Consider the following 15,295-nt stretch of genomic DNA (forward strand, 5'->3'; position numbering starts at 1 on the left):
TTATAGGGTGCGAATGTGGGGATGCGAGCAAGGCACACTTGCAACAGATCTAGACCTGTGTTACGCTGCACATGAAGGGGGTGAAGCAGAGCGATGACGATCCTCTACAAGCCAGCCACTGGCAGCCATACACGACGCTGCGCTCTTCCCACAGCTACCCAGACGCCTAGAATCGAGCGGCTGTCTTTCTCTATCACCATGGAGACCCGGGAAGGCGTGGCCGCCCCTGCGCAGCCCCTGTGAGGCTCCGGGCAACTCTCCCGACAGCCTTTCCGCTTGCGAAACCTCTCCAGGCGAGCCACGCCTCCCTTCCCGCGCCGTTCGCCACGCGATCAGAGGGGGCTTCGGAGGGCCTTCGGAAAGAGTTAAGCGGGCCGGGGAAGTGCCTGTGTCCTCGGGAAGCTAGTTTTCACGGCATTTCGTAGAAAAGGTTTTGAAAGGAAGGAAGGATATGTGGGTTGAGTTCGGACGGATATGGAGTACATGGGATTGGGATAGTTGCTATCTCATTTGTTCAGTCTGCCGGTCAGGCAGATGTTTGGCAACCCTAGAAGAGACTTGGAGGAGCTGCTGCCGCCGACACTGAGTTGGGGTTCGGTCGCGGGAGGAGGTGGTGAGAACGGAGGGGGGCCAAGTAGCGAGTGTAGAAGCCACGCAGTTTTTACTGTAGGGAGGCTCTGTGGCGGGGGAGCAGAGTTTGTCGGAGAGTCGGCTATTAAGTCTTCCGTTCAGATCTCACTTCTGCCACGCACTCCAGGGGGTAGTCTTTCTTTCTTTCTTTCTTTCTTTCTTTCTTTCTTTCTTTCTTTCTTTCTTTCTTTCTCTCTCTCTCTCTCTCTCTCTCTCTCTCTCTCTCTCTCTCTCTCTCTCTCTCTCTCTCTCCCTCCCTCCCTCCCTCCCTCCCACTTGCCTCTCCCGCGTGCAAAAACTTGTGTGCATAAAAATATCGACCTACTTCACCAAGTTGTTGTAAAAGGCTGATGATAGTAATATTCCGTGAAGTGGTTTTCACGTTCAACTCCTACGCTAGAGATGTTGTTATCAGCTCTCTATAGCGAAGCGGCATGTATTCTGTCTTAGGCCAGATACAATTTCTGCAGACCAAGGAGTCTCCAATTTAAGTGGCTCTTTTGTTTGAAGGATGTTGTTCAGTGGACTTGCAGGGTATATGCTACTAAAACCAGGGGTTTGAAATATAACAGGAGGGGAGGGTTGCTGTTGATTCAAACGATAGGCTAGAGAAAGTAATGGCATATGCTTTATATATGGAGGTTCCCTTAGTATATATCTTGACAGGATTAAAAAGAAAATCTCACACAATTTTGTTTCCATGCTTCCTGTTGCATGTTTAAAACCTAAATTTGATTGTTTCAGACATTCTAGTAGGTCTTTGGAAACTGGAATAATTTCCCTTAAACTTTCTCTTTAGCTAAAATTGTATGATGTGCTTTAGCATCTGGAAACCAGTAACAATTGCCACTTTTGTCCTGCCACACAAAAGGCAGCTTATATGTGGATCCTGTTGGAAGCTAGGATGAGATTCCTTGCAATAGCAGCAATCAGTTTTGCGATCTGATTGCTCAGAATTGGCAATCGTCTCAGGACAAAGTCACGAGAACATACTATGGAGCCAAATTGATGCCTTATGAAGTGGTAGAGAAATTGATTAAAAATGAGATTTGCATTGCTTGCATTTCATCTGCTAGTTTGCAAGCAGCCCAGTTAATCAGATTGGGTCAACAGTTGACCACCCCTTAAAGGTAAAGGTAAAGGTATCCCCTGTGCAAGCACCGAGTCATGTCTGACCCTTGGGGTGACGCCCTCCAGCGTTTTCATGGCAGACTCAATACGGGGTGGTTTGCCAGTGCCTTCCCCAGTCATGACCGTTTACCCCCCAGCAAGCTGGGTACTCATTTTACCGACCTCGGAAGGATGGAAGGCTGAGTCAACCTTGAGCCGGCTGCTGGGATCGAACTCCCAACCTCATGGGCAAAGCTTTCAGGCAGCTGCCTTACCACTCTGCGCCACAAGAGGCTCTTGACCACCCCTTGGGTGTATTCTAAAACTGATGCTGATAGGATCCTCAGTAGTGATTCATTGGCAAACCTTTTTGCAGATAGTCTGTAAGCTCCTCCTGGAGTTGGCTGCTAAACATGATAGCAGCAGTGAGATGGAGCTCCAATTGCACCATTTGGTTCTTTTGGGGATTCTTTTAGGCCTGCTCACCCTTTCAGAAGTTGACATGATCCTGATAGCTGTGAAACCAACTACCTGCTCCTTGGGTCCTTGTCCATCATAGCTGATAAAATCATGCCATTTAGTGGTTAGTAGCCTTTTTAGACTGATTATTAATTTATCTCTCTCACATGGATCCCAACTCCCTTTGCTAAAGAAACCTTCGATAAAAAAGAAGAAGAGTTGGTTCTTATATGCCGCTTTTCCCTGCCCAAAGGCGGCTCAAAGTGGCTTACAGTCGCCTTCCCATTCCTCTCCCCACAACAGACATCCTGTGGGATGGGTGAGGCTGAGAGAGCCCTGATATCACTGCTCGGTCAGAACAGTTTTATCAGTGCTGTGGTGAGCCCAAGGTCACCCAGCTGGTTGCATGTGGGGGAGCGCAGAATCGAACCTGGCATGCCAGATTAGAAGTCCGCACTCCTAACCATTACACCAAGCTGGCTCTCTGACCAGTTGACCAGAACTGACCAGTTACTACCCATTGTCTACTATACCTTTTATGACGAAGGTAATTAAGTGAACAGTGGCCGAGCAACTCCCAATTTTCCTGGATGAGACATCTGCCTGGACCCTTTTCAGCTGGGCTTCAGGGATGGCTTCAGGACTGAAACAGTACTGGTTGCATTGGCCGACAATCTCCATTTACAAGTGGATAAAGGCATGCCAGCAATGTTGATCTTTCTGGATTTACCAGTGGCCTTTGGTAGTTTATATGGTATTAATCAACTGCCTTACCTCCCTGGGGGTAAGAGACATTGCCCTTTGCTAGTTTTCCTCATTCCTCCAGGGTCACTTATTGGTGAGAGATCTTCCTGATGAGACCAGAATTGTGGGGTCCTGCAGAGTTTGATCATCTGTGCTAGAGTCCTCTAGCCAAGATTGTCAGGACATATGAAGTTGGGTGTCATCAATATGCTGATGACACTGAGCTCTTCCTCCTGCTGAATGAGTGGTCAGCAGCAGGGATTTTGGCACTATCCCAGTGCCTGGATGCAGTTAAGAGGGAGCTGGCTGAATTCTTTCAAGACAGAGATGCTGTCTAGAAGGTCACTCCCAAGACTCCATGGTGTCTGGCTGACAGCCTTAAATATTCTATAAATGTCCTCAGGAAGTGGTTGGATTCTGCACTCTCATTGGATAAACAAGTAGCACAGTCAATGTGTTTTAGGTATTCCAGGCCTGCCAACTGGCTGCTTATTTGTGTCAGACCTTGCCCCTAGGGATGGACACAGAATGGAAAATTCTGGTTCAGGGTGTTGCTGAACTGAGATGACCAGACACACACCGCCCCCCCACTACTTTGGTTTGCTTTCCTGTGCTTAGATCAGCTTAGGGTCTGCAAGGGATCGAGCCAGGGAACGGGAGCTGACAGCTCTCTACCAACTGGGCTGGGGCTGGCTCCCTTTGCATCTCAGTTTAAACTGCTCAGGATTGGCATGGGATTCAGTGCTGAAATGGTTTGCAGCCATTTTAAGCTGACAGCTGGTTGTTCACACCCATCTGATGTCCACCTAAAATGTCCACCAGCCGAACCCCTAATTGGACAAAAGTCCATCAATAGTTTTTTTTTTAGGGGGGGCACAAACTGGAGCATTTTTGTGGGAAAATTTGATTTGTGCCCATCCCTACTTGCCACATTGATCAGTGGTCACCTCCAGATTGGACTACTGCAGTTCGCTCTATGTAGGGCAACCCTTGAAAATGCTTAAGAGAGTGGAGAATGGTCCAGACTGCATCTGCCATGTTGCTGACCAAAAGTTGATATTATTCCAATTCTGCGGCATTTGCACTGGCTACCTGTTAGTCTCTGGTTCCAATTGAAGTTGGTTAACCTTTAAAGCTCTGGGACCCTCATACCTGTGGGATAATCCATTACAGTCCTCTTGCTCCCTTCAGTCATCTAGGGCAGGGGTAGTTAACCTGTGGTCCTCCAGATGTCCATGGACTACAATTCCCATGAGCCCCTGCCAGCGAATGCTGGCAGGGGTTCATGGGAATTGTAATCCATGGACATCTGGAGGACCACAGGTTGACTACCCCTGATATAGGGGGTTCTTGCAGGTGCCTGGCCCCAGGATGGCTCACTTAGCTGTCACCTGGGAAGGGTCTTTTCAGTGGGCTGTACCCTGTGGAATGCACTCTCGAATGACACCTAGACCTTGCCAGACTTGTTTAGTTTCTCAGGGCATGCAGAGCCAAATTGCCTTTGGAGGGTAATCAACATGTTTGGGGGTTGGTTTGTTAGTGGTAGGGTGCTAACCACATATTTTAACAATTAAATGTTAATATATTTGTTTGTTTTTATGTTTTTAATCTTATTGTATGGTTTTAATGTTGTAAGTCTCCATGAGATCCAGTGGGTCAGTGGCAACTTTTAAAAAATCTAATAAATAAGAATATTCCTAAGCTGTGTGGAAGCTAACTTCTGCCTTTATGTGCAGTCTGTTGTGCTTGGCCACATCCACGAAGATGAATGGCTGGGTTTCAAGCATGCTCTGCCTGTCCGTCGTCCTCTTACTGCTGTTAAAAGGTGCCCTTACCCGGAAGAGCCAAGATCTCCATTGTGGAGGTAAAAGGAGCAAACTAAACCTAAACCAATCTACTAGTTATTTAATTAATTACACAGTAGAGGTTCTGCTGAAGAATATCAGTCAGCACAGTACAGGTGTGTTGATTTTCCTAGTGAAATTCCAAATTTCTGATTTCACAAAGCGGTGTTGACTTGATTGCTGGGGTCTCAGACATTTTTAAAGGGTCGCCTTCATGGGAGGTTGGTAGTGGTGGGTAAGCTGGATTGTCAGTTAAATTTATCTTCCATTTCTTGTTTTCTTATTCTAGATAACAACTCTATGTGACATGTAGATTATATTCATGACTTTTAAAACTGAACATAGCTGGGCTTCAAGCATGCTCTGCCTCTCCCTAAACGATCTGGGACCATATCTGAAGGACCACTATAATGTCCCACATTGCCTCTGTTCTTCATCACTACAATCTTTTGTGATTCCCGGCTCTTGACTAGCTTGCTTTTCTCCCAGAACAAGGACCTTCTATGTGGTGGCCCCATCCTAGTCAAATGCTTTATCAGAGAACACTTATTGTATTTGACTTTCTTGTATGCCACCCTCACATGTCATGAGAATGGTGGGGTACAAATTTGATAAAAAAGCTACAGGACCTCCAGTTCAAAGGTAGAAACTGATATGGGGGTGGTTGGGTAAAGGCCTATTTAACTCTCTTTGCATTGTGTTCCATCAAAAATTGCTTTTGCCTCTGGTAAGGGAAACACAAAATTGTGTTGCTTTTGCCTCTGGTAAGGGAAACATATGCTGGTCCCCACAAAACTGTATTTTTCAGTGGGCAAGGACACGAGGAAAAAAAATAGCAGTTTTCCTTAAGCTGGTTTGTCTTTAAATCCTATGCACAGCTGCTGCATTTTGTTAAAAGGAAAAAAATAATTGCTGGATTTGTATATTTTGCCCTCAGTCCAGCCAGCAGAAGTTTGCCACCTGGACCCAAGCATAGCAATTCATTTTAAGATTTACCTCTTTATTATGTACCTTGCATCAGAATCTTCCATTATATGCTTAAGAAGTGTGGATCTGTATGTTTTTTCCATGTCATGGGGTGAGTGGCTGGGAGATTAATATGGGTAAATCTCTGCCTTTCCGCTGATGTACGAGAATGGAAAGAACCAGCAATACTCAGTTCAGAATACAGACCCTGTTACAGCTAATTTGCATTCCTGCAACAGCATCACCTTATGAATGTTTATCATTATGTAAGAGTCCCTAATAATTAAAGGATGGATCCAATGTGGCCTGTTTGGGGGAGACTGCCAAAACGTGATTTCTGCATTTATATTGGTTTTACTTTGCAAGCCAGTTCAAATGTATCATGTGTGCTATCACTGAACACCCCTGGTGGAGGGTGAACACCCCAGGCTGTGGCATGGAAGCCTTCAGAACTGGGCTAGTGGTATGGTTGACAATTTGCAATTGTTATGCCCCACCATGTAAAGTGGTTGCATCTAGAACGATTTTTCACTCATATTGGGAAGGGAGGTGTTTGGACTGCTAATGTCCTTCCACAGGCCCCACTTGTTTCAAAACAATGTTCTGATACTGCCGTAGCTTCACCTTAACTGTAGCTACTAGATTCTCTCACCAGAAATGGCACCTGTTGTATTAACGGAAGAGCTGAAGGCCTTCTTTATACTGGAGAGGGACAGATAGGAGGACAGAATTGTTTTGTTGCCCTGGAATATCTTAAGACTGTTTTTTTTTCTTCAAGCTGACAGATGGCAACACTAGCATCTTCTTGCTACTTATTTTCAGTACCTTGTGCACATACGCACACAATTTATCTGCCTAATATTAATTGTAACCAGATCACAATACATACGCAAACAACAACAGCGCCTCTATTGCATGCAAAACAATGTAAATTAATAATATGGGGCCAGACATATGTGTAAAATTAGACAGAAAATGTTTGTGTTCTTATTGCTTAAAACTGGGTTCTGGCTATTTAGTAGCAGAAGTATCTTACATTTATCAGAAGCCTCCCACTTTCTAATTCGGAGTAGCAACAGAAATATAGCTCCAATACTTCCATATAGTAGACAGTATACTAGAACATGGATAACAGATTCTTTACAGACTTGGTCACTCTACGCAGGCCTACCCTTGTTTCTGATCCGGAAACTACAGCTGGTACAAAATGCAGCTGCCAGGGTCCTCACTGGAACATCTTGGAGGGCCCACATCCAGCCGGTGCTGAGGCAGCTGCATTGGCTGCCAATTGCTGCCCGGATCCGGTTCAAGGTTTTGGTTTTAACCTTCAAGGCCATACACGGGCTGGGACCCACATACCTGAGGGACCGCCTACCGCTCTATGCCCCCCGCAGGGCCTTACGCTCTGCGGGTGAGAACCTGTTGGTCGTCCCCTGCCCGAAGGAAGCACGCCTAGCCTCGACCAGGGCCAGGGCTTTTTCAGTCCTGGCCCCTACCTGGTGGAATGAGCTCCCGGGTGATCTGCAGGCCCTGCGGGATTTGTCAGCTTTCCGCAGGGCCTGTAAAACGGAGCTCTTCCACCAGGTCTATGGTTGAGGCTGGGGTCGGCAAATCAGGGACATCGCTCCCCCCCTAGGAGTTGGAGTGTACGCTACTCCCTTATCCTTTCCTCTTCACCTCTTAATAATTGGGGGAGGGATGGGATTTTTAGCCGCCATGTTAGTAGATTGATGTTTTAATGGGAATTTTAATGGGATTAGTTGTTGTGACCCGCCTCGAACCTATCGGGAGAGGCAGGAAATAAATCTAATAATAATAATAATAAAAAGGCACAATCCGTTTGGGTGAGGAATTTTAAGAAATCTCCCTGTCATTGCTGAAGGTAAAGCATTGAACCTGGCAAGCATTATAGGCTCTACATTGCTGTGGATCTGTTAAATCAGGGGTAGTCAACCTGTGGTCCTCCAGATGTTCATGGACTACAATTACCATGAGCCCCTGCCAGTATTTGCTGGCAGGGGCTCATGGGAATTGTAGTCCATGAACATCTGGAGGACCACAGGTTGACTACCTCTGTGTTAGATAGTAAAAATACAATAGTCCATAGTCAAAATATACTGGAATTCCCAAACTCAAAAGTGAACAAGTGTCAGCCCTAATAAGATTTTGATATTCTGTATCCAGGATTATCTGTTTTATATGCAGAGGTCTCAGATTTCTGGGTCAGCTCTTCTAATGCTATTCCAATGGATTTGATTTTTTGCTCAATAAAGTTTATCTGTTTAAATTGTTTTTCGGAAAGTGTTAAAAAAGTTAAGTTGGTTGTATCAGAAATGAATAGCAAGTGCAACTAGAACATAGTAACAAACAGCCATGCTCTAGTTGTCAGCAATCTTTGATATGTCTCCAAACACATAATTGTGTATGGCACACAATTTGGGACTCCCAAAATTCTTTGCAGAAATATGGATTGGATGACAGTACATCATAATTACTGGTGTGCACAATTGTATGACATCAAATATAATGCCAAGGGGTAGTAGATCCTTTCCCACAATTTCCCCCATCTTTTGCTTCCCCAGCTCATATTGCTGCATATTAAACTTTAATTCATGCTATAGGACTTTATCTGCCTCTGTTTTATGAAGTATGTAGATAATATACATACATATACATACATATACATACACACACACACACACATATATATATATATAATATATATGTAATTATAAAGCATAGAATCCTGGATATAGAATATCAAGAACTTATTAGGGCTGCTAAGAAAACACCTTTGATCTTGGGTATTCCATTATATTTTGACTATGGACCATTGTATAATATATATTTTTCTGTTCCACAATATTTCTGGTAAGGCCTTGGGGGAGGAGCATGTCTCATGGCTTAAGCGCCACTCAGCGCAGCTGTCTAACCCCTGAGTACCTCCTCCAACCGGCTTGCCTATCTGTCCAATAGCCAGCCAGTTGCCGTCCATCCTCCACCCCTGACCCCATCCTCTTCTTCCACTTCTCTCTGAGGCTTGGAGGCTGCAGATCCCTGCCACGTGAATGCTGCCCCTGCCCGTGAGTTCCATAACAGCTGCCTGCAGCTTTTCCAGGTCCGGGGGGGGGGGGAAGCCATATACAGAGTTCTTCTGCCCTCCCCCCATCTAGCGCCCGTTGTATTCCTGAATGCAATGAGCTTGTCCCCTAGTATAACAACAACAGTCATTGTCCCGGCTCCCACCTGGTGGAATGAGCTTCCAGAAGAGGTCTGGGCCCCATCAGAGCTAGCACAGTTCTGCAGGGTATGCAAAAAGGAGGTCTTCCACCAGGCATTTGGATGAGGTCAACTGAATCAACAACATCTATGGGGCTTCCTGAACCCCTCTTCCCATACCGTTATGGCCATTAATTACATCAAAGAGCAATCATGCATTGATTAATGTATTAAAGTTGACAAGTTAACATTTGTGATAATGTTATTACTGGATGTTATTGTGATTATTGGTATTGCTGCTGCTACTACCAGATGCAGCTATTGAACTTATATTGTACCTGTCTTATCGCTTCCATGTTCTCTGTAAATCACCCTGAGCCGCAAGGGGAGGATGGTATATAAAAGCAATAAATAAATTAAATGATGTATCTAGCAAGATCTTTACTCCCCTTTGCCATGCCTTCACTCCCCTCATTTTTGTTTGAAAGGCTTCCTGTTTGCAGTAGGTTTCATCTTGAATACTGCATTTATTCAGATGCCAAATTTCAGCAAAATGGGTATAAATCATAAGGATTTAGGTCCATACGATAGTGGGAAGGAGGGAGTTGGATTTTGGAAATGGCCTCTGATGGGTTAGACAGAGGAACATTTCATTGGCAGCAAATGAGTGCAATGGAAAGCTGAGATAAACCCAGCAGTTAGTATTCAAGCTTTTTGATTCTATTTGGATTTATCTGGATAACTTATTGTTGATTGTTTTGAACAGCCCAGAAAGTACTTGAAGATCAGTCCTGTGATATGGAGAAATAGTCCTTTTTATTGTTTAAGACTAGATTCTGAATGTCCCATTTTAAATATCCTTAGCATGAATGATCTCTTCTTTAGGTACGGCTATCTGAATTTAAATTTTCTCTCCTTTTAGCATGTCGGGCTCTGGTAGATGAACTGGAGTGGGAAATATCTCAGGTGGACCCAAAGAAAACCATCCAGATGGGTTCCTTCCGCATCAATCCAGATGGAAGCCAGTCGGTTGTCGAGGTAACCAGATTTTTGCTTGTTCTAGATCAGTAGAATCTTTTCCTGTTTGTTTATTCATTTAAAAAGTACGTATGTACTACCTTTCTGCTTGAGGCCAAGTATACACAGTGGTTAACAATAAAAGGGATAATAACACAAAAAGAAACAAAGACAATGTTGACAGGTAAATGTGCAGGAAAGGTAAAATGTCTTCTTCTCTTTAGATATTACTATTGCTAAAGCTCTGCTTCTCTTTAAAGGCCATCAGAAAAACAGTATACCTGGCTGGAGGACATTGTAGCGACTAGGGCTAGGTAGCAGCAGGTGTCTTCATCCCTTAAGAGCAGGCTTCTTCTCATTCAGACAGCTGAAAAGCAAGCAGCTCCTGGCCCTTAATAGCAGTGGCAACTGATGGAAATAATAGGAGGGCAATGATGTCATTCTTATCTCTAGAACAGGAGATGCTGAGATGAATATCTATGAAAACTGTCACATCCTTGGATTTTCAACTTTTGATTTAAAAAAAAGAATGGAGACAGTAGAATCCCTTCCTTCCTTCCTCCCTTCCTTCCCTAGCTCCGTAAAAGTTTCCCAAATGGGCTTAGTCAAGAAGGCATTTCCCATTCAAAAGGAGGCAAAGGCACGCTCAGGATGCTGTTTCTGTTGGCTGCAGAGGAAAGGATGCGCAGTAATGGGTTTAAACTACAAGTACAACAATATAGGCTAGATATCAGGAAAAAATTTTCACAGTCAGAGTAGTTCAGCAGTGGAATAGGCTGCCTAAGGAGGTGGTGAGCTCCCCCTCACTGGCAGTCTTCAAGCAAAGGTTGGATACACACTTTTCTTGGATGCTTTGGGCTGATCCTGCGTTGAGCAGAGGGTTGGACTAGATGGCCTGTATGGCCCCTTCCAACTCTATGATTCTGTGATGTTTTTTTGTGGACAAACCTCTATTTGTCATGAAGTTAACTGAAACATCTATGTACCGGAGAGGAAATAGGGTTTTATTGTTAGCTGTGGTAAAGTGCCTTTCGCCATCTGCCTAGCAGACTGCCTTCATTTTCCTGTAGGTGCCCTATGCGAGGTCTGAAGCTCACTTGACAGAATTGTTGGAGCGTGTTTGTGAGAACATGAAAGAATATGGAGAGAAGGTGGATCCATCCACCCACCGTAAAAACTATGTAAGGGTTATCTCTCATGACGGGACTAAAATGGACCTTTCTGAAACCAAATTTGACGGTGATGTGACGTCAAGCTTGAAATTTGCGGTGAGTAACGTAGAGGTACAGCTGGCTGTCGTACATGTTGGCATTTGGAAAAAGGAGATCATGCTGTTGTAGCTTTTCCTTTTGGCTCTTCATGCTGTTATTCACTTGTTACGTTTATGGAAAGTGTCATTGTGACAAATTACACGCAGTGTAACAAATCTGATGCAGCAAATTAGTTGCAGTACTATAGCTAAAGCTGGCATACAGGTGTACAGGATATGTTAGGGACACAAGGCAGAACAGTAGACAGGATATAAGAAGACCAGCTGCCATGGCAGTCTGTAGTTTATATGCCAAGCAGTTTAGCCCCATCAAGCTTTTAATAAGTTTCTCTGGAGTATCTTTAGATTCTGTACAGTCACTTCCCCTTTTGGACAACCTAAACATTGGGGGTGGTGTAGGGGATGCATCAAATAGCTATATTTATTTCCAGTTTCATTGTCAGCACTCATGTTCCTGCAGTGCTTTAAACTTTAAAAAACCCATTTGCTTAATTTGTTGTCTGCCTTTCTTGTTGAGGCAGATTACTGCAGGAGTCAGTGCATAAGCAGCACTTATATATCGATATAATGAGCCTGCTTAGCAAGGGAGCATTTCATTATGGTGGCTTTAAGTGCATGTATGTTTTGTTTTGATATATAACCAACAGGATTTCTGCTTGTTAAAGGAGGAGCTTTGCCATCAACATGATAATAGCTAAGCAAGTGGACTCTTGCTCCTACACAGGCAGGCTCAATTTGAATATTTTCCGTTTTACAGCCTGTTAAAGAGGAGAGTTATAAGGTAGTCTTGAGCCTAGCATTAGTGGGGTTGATGATTGGCTGGGTCCAGCATGCCTGTGGGATGGGCAGCAGAGTTGTTTGACTGGTTTCTTTGCTTCTCCTGTGCAGTGTGAGAGTATAGCTGAAGAGTATGAAGATGAACTCATAGAGTTCTTCTCGCATGAGGCAGAAAATGTGAAGGACCGACTATGCAGTAAACGCACAGGTAAGTGTGTGGGACCCAAGGATCAGGGGCTTTAGGGAGGGGTTCAGTCAGCATTAGCAGACTTGAAAAATAGGTAGAAATCAGATCATATTATATATTTTCTGGGCAGTTCATAATGTTGACAGTTCAGTCTATTGGATGAATTGATTGAATCCTTACTGATCACTTTTAAAAGGAGTCCCCAGTTAACTGGGATGCAGATATTGCAATGTACTTTATTATTTTTAACGTGGTTACTTGCAAGAAGGTGCTTATTTATTTATTTATTTATTTATTTATTTATTTATTTATTTATTTATTTATATACTGCCCTCCCCGGAGGCTCAGGACAGTTTACATAAAATGTATAAACAATACATGAAACAATCCATAACAATACTAATAACTGATAATTGCAACAGTGCAAACAATGCAACAGTGCAAACAGGTCCAGAGTGCATTGATGGAGTTCTGGGAGAGAGGGAGCAGGGACCCTTCAGACGTTGTTGGTTATGCCTGGTCTCAACTAAATGCCTGGCGGAAGAGCTCCTTTTTGCAGGCCCTGCAGAACTGTTTTAGCTCCGTCAGGGCCCTGATCTCCTCCAGGAGCTCATTCCACCAGGTGGGGGCCAGGACTGAGAATGCTCTGGCCCTGGTCGAGGCCAGGCGGGCATCTTTAGGGCCAGGGACCATTAGCTGGATGGTGGTGGCGGAGCGTAGAGCCCTTTGGGGAGCATAGGCAGGGAGACAGTCCCTCAGGTACACTAGGCTCTGACTGCATATGGCCTTGAAGGTAATTACCAGAACCTTTAGCCTGATCCGGAATTCAATTGGCAACCACTGCAGTTGATGGAGAATGGGCTGGATGTGGGACCTCCACGGTGCTGTTGTTAGGGTCCTGGCCGCTGCATATTTCTCAAAGAGACATACCTTGTTATTTGTTGCAAAGGAATATTTCTTTTAAGATGCTTCTCTCTGTGACATACATGGGTGTGTGTGGAGCACCAGCGGTCACTTTGAGAGTACCTTCTAGCATCTTGCTCCACTGTGGGGGAGTGTGGGCAGAGTCAAATGAAAGGGGAAGTTCACAGAGGCCCTCCACTACTCTGCTTCTGGCTGGCCACGTCTTGGTATTAATCTCTCTCCCACGCTTTCGCTTTCCAGCTGGGACGTGAACATGACACTATGCAGTGGTGGGGCTAAGCACCACAGCCAACCTCACACTCTGCCTGGAAAACCTGACCCAGTTGAGGCTGGCTGGCTTGGAAATAAGGCAGGCCCTCAGTTAGGGAAGGGATTTTACTGTCTTGTCACCCTGTTGGGAAGGTCGCCCAATGTCACCTAGTGAGTCCAAGGTGCTTGGATGTTATATATTTTGACACCGTCTTAGGTGAATTTTAAATATCAAAAGAACCATATCTTCTGTCTTGGAAAATGGTGGCTACAGGAAAATTTTTCCCCAATTGAAAAGTCTACCCAAGAAAATTATAAGGCAATACTGCCCTGAAATACAGGCAAAACAACAAAATTTCTGTTCATATTTTGTGGTTGACTTTTTTTTGGGGGGGGGGGTAGAGCGTGTCCTATTGTGAACCTAGCTCTTCATCTATATGTGGATAGGAGATAATAGTATTTGGGGGGGGCACAGCAACAGGGCAGCCTTGGCAGTCTGTCCCAGGGAAGCACAAATGGCTCATAGGCAGTGAGCAAGTCTGGATGGAAGAACAATGGGTTTCTGGGCCCAGGTGTTATAAGGCAGGGCATGGTTGTAGAGAGCAGGGAACAGAGAAGATGAGGTAGAGCTTAGCCCTTTTCTGCACCATGCCGAGCTGCAGGCTGGAGTTTGAACCGGGGCAGGTTGTCCTGCCTTTTCCGGCTCCCACATGAAGGAGCATTTGGCCCAGTGCACCTTGCCTGCCCTGGATTTGTGCTGCTGCACAGGAATTGGGGCAGCAAAGTTCCCAGTGTGGAAACAGTCTCAGGGAGGTTTCTAAACAAAGAGGCAGATTGCTGTATGGTGGCTCTTCTCCTTTGTAATGCATTGTAACCTGAAGGGGGGTGAAGATAACACCTTCACATGCCTGGAGCTGTCAACTGAAAATTAAAAAAACATCCGTGTAAGGAAACAATGACTGGACTGCTGCTTTCAAGAAAAAGAAGAGCTGCCCCCCTCCCCTGCTTTTCTCTGCCCTAGGGAGTCTGGAAGTGGTTTGCGTTCACCTTCCCTTCCTCTCCCCGTTACAGTAATCTTGTGAAGTAAGTAGGGCTGAGAGAGTCCACCACTCTTAATCATCACTGTACTACATTGGCTCGCTTGGACCCCATGTATGATATGCCCTTGCTCCCCAGAAAGCATCACAGACTTCATTCTTCTCTTACAGATCTGTGTGACCACGCCTTGCATCTCCGACATGATGAACTGTGATATGCATAGGTGTGACTAATCAGATGAATGCTGTGGGGTTATTTATCCATTGTGGAAGACCACCTTCCAGTTTCCGGCTGCTGTTTTTTTTCCACCATCCATTATGCGAAGAACATTAAACAATCCGTGATTGTGCCTCTGAAAGAAAATACAAAACTTCGTTATAGATTTGTTTTTTAAAAAAAGAAAAGCAAATGAAAGAAAAGCTGTCTGTTGTGTGACTTTCTTTATAACAAGTATTACTCAGAGCTTTCCTTTATGTAACATGAGCTCTGAGTCCATTATTTCCTGTGCATAGCTGAATATTTATCTGCAGTGTTTGTCTATGCTTGTTAGATGGGCTGATCTAGAAGAAGAAGAGTTGGTTCTTATATGCCGCTTTTCCCTACCCGAAGGAGGCTCAAAGCGGCTTACAGTCGCCTTCCCATTCCTCTCCTATAGCTTGAAGTCAAAGGAACACTCTTCTGGGTTGTGTCCTGGTCTGAATAGCGGGTGCTTCGAGAGTGTTCCTGTGTGTTTCTATCACCATATTACTATGATAAGTTGTTCCATTGTCTGTCACTGTAACTCTTCTCTGAGTAAGCAGGGAACTTGTTGAACAGACACCTTCAGTCCTATGAGAGAGCCATTGTAAGGAAGGATCAATT

The 15,295-nt window shown here is 44.7% G+C and overlaps 1 protein-coding gene across 7 annotated transcripts; it reads left to right on the forward strand.

The window, feature by feature from the left end:
* The first annotated feature begins 245 nt into the window (after nucleotides 1-245).
* CNPY2 (canopy FGF signaling regulator 2) lies at nucleotides 246-14,853 on the forward strand. Of its 7 annotated transcripts, none has more exons than XM_077328548.1 (6): nucleotides 246-364; nucleotides 4,680-4,807; nucleotides 9,895-10,010; nucleotides 11,060-11,257; nucleotides 12,148-12,244; nucleotides 14,605-14,853. In XM_077328548.1, exons 2-6 carry the CDS (start codon nucleotides 4,708-4,710, stop codon nucleotides 14,646-14,648), a joined length of 555 nt encoding a protein of 184 aa, XP_077184663.1. In that variant the 5' UTR covers nucleotides 246-364; nucleotides 4,680-4,707; the 3' UTR covers nucleotides 14,649-14,853. The 7 variants fall into 7 exon arrangements, with proteins under 7 accessions (XP_077184663.1, XP_077184662.1, XP_077184667.1 ...); XM_077328547.1 differs by lacking the exon at nucleotides 246-364 and adding an exon at nucleotides 433-613; XM_077328549.1 differs by lacking the exon at nucleotides 246-364 and adding an exon at nucleotides 483-610.
* Nucleotides 14,854-15,295: the final 442 nt, after the last annotated feature.

The sequence above is a fragment of the Paroedura picta genome, chromosome 3 (genome assembly GCF_049243985.1).
Source record: "Paroedura picta isolate Pp20150507F chromosome 3, Ppicta_v3.0, whole genome shotgun sequence".
Taxonomy (NCBI): Eukaryota; Metazoa; Chordata; class Lepidosauria; order Squamata; family Gekkonidae; genus Paroedura; species Paroedura picta.

Coding starts and splice junctions, on each gene's coding strand:
- CNPY2 (XM_077328546.1), top strand. CDS start 1,142: ATGTTGTTCAGTGGACTTGCAGG. Junction 1,165..4,679: donor TTGTTCAGTGGACTTGCAGG/GTATATGCTACT, acceptor CTTTATGTGCAG/TCTGTTGTGCTTGGCCACAT. Junction 10,011..11,059: donor GAAGCCAGTCGGTTGTCGAG/GTAACCAGATTT, acceptor ATTTTCCTGTAG/GTGCCCTATGCGAGGTCTGA.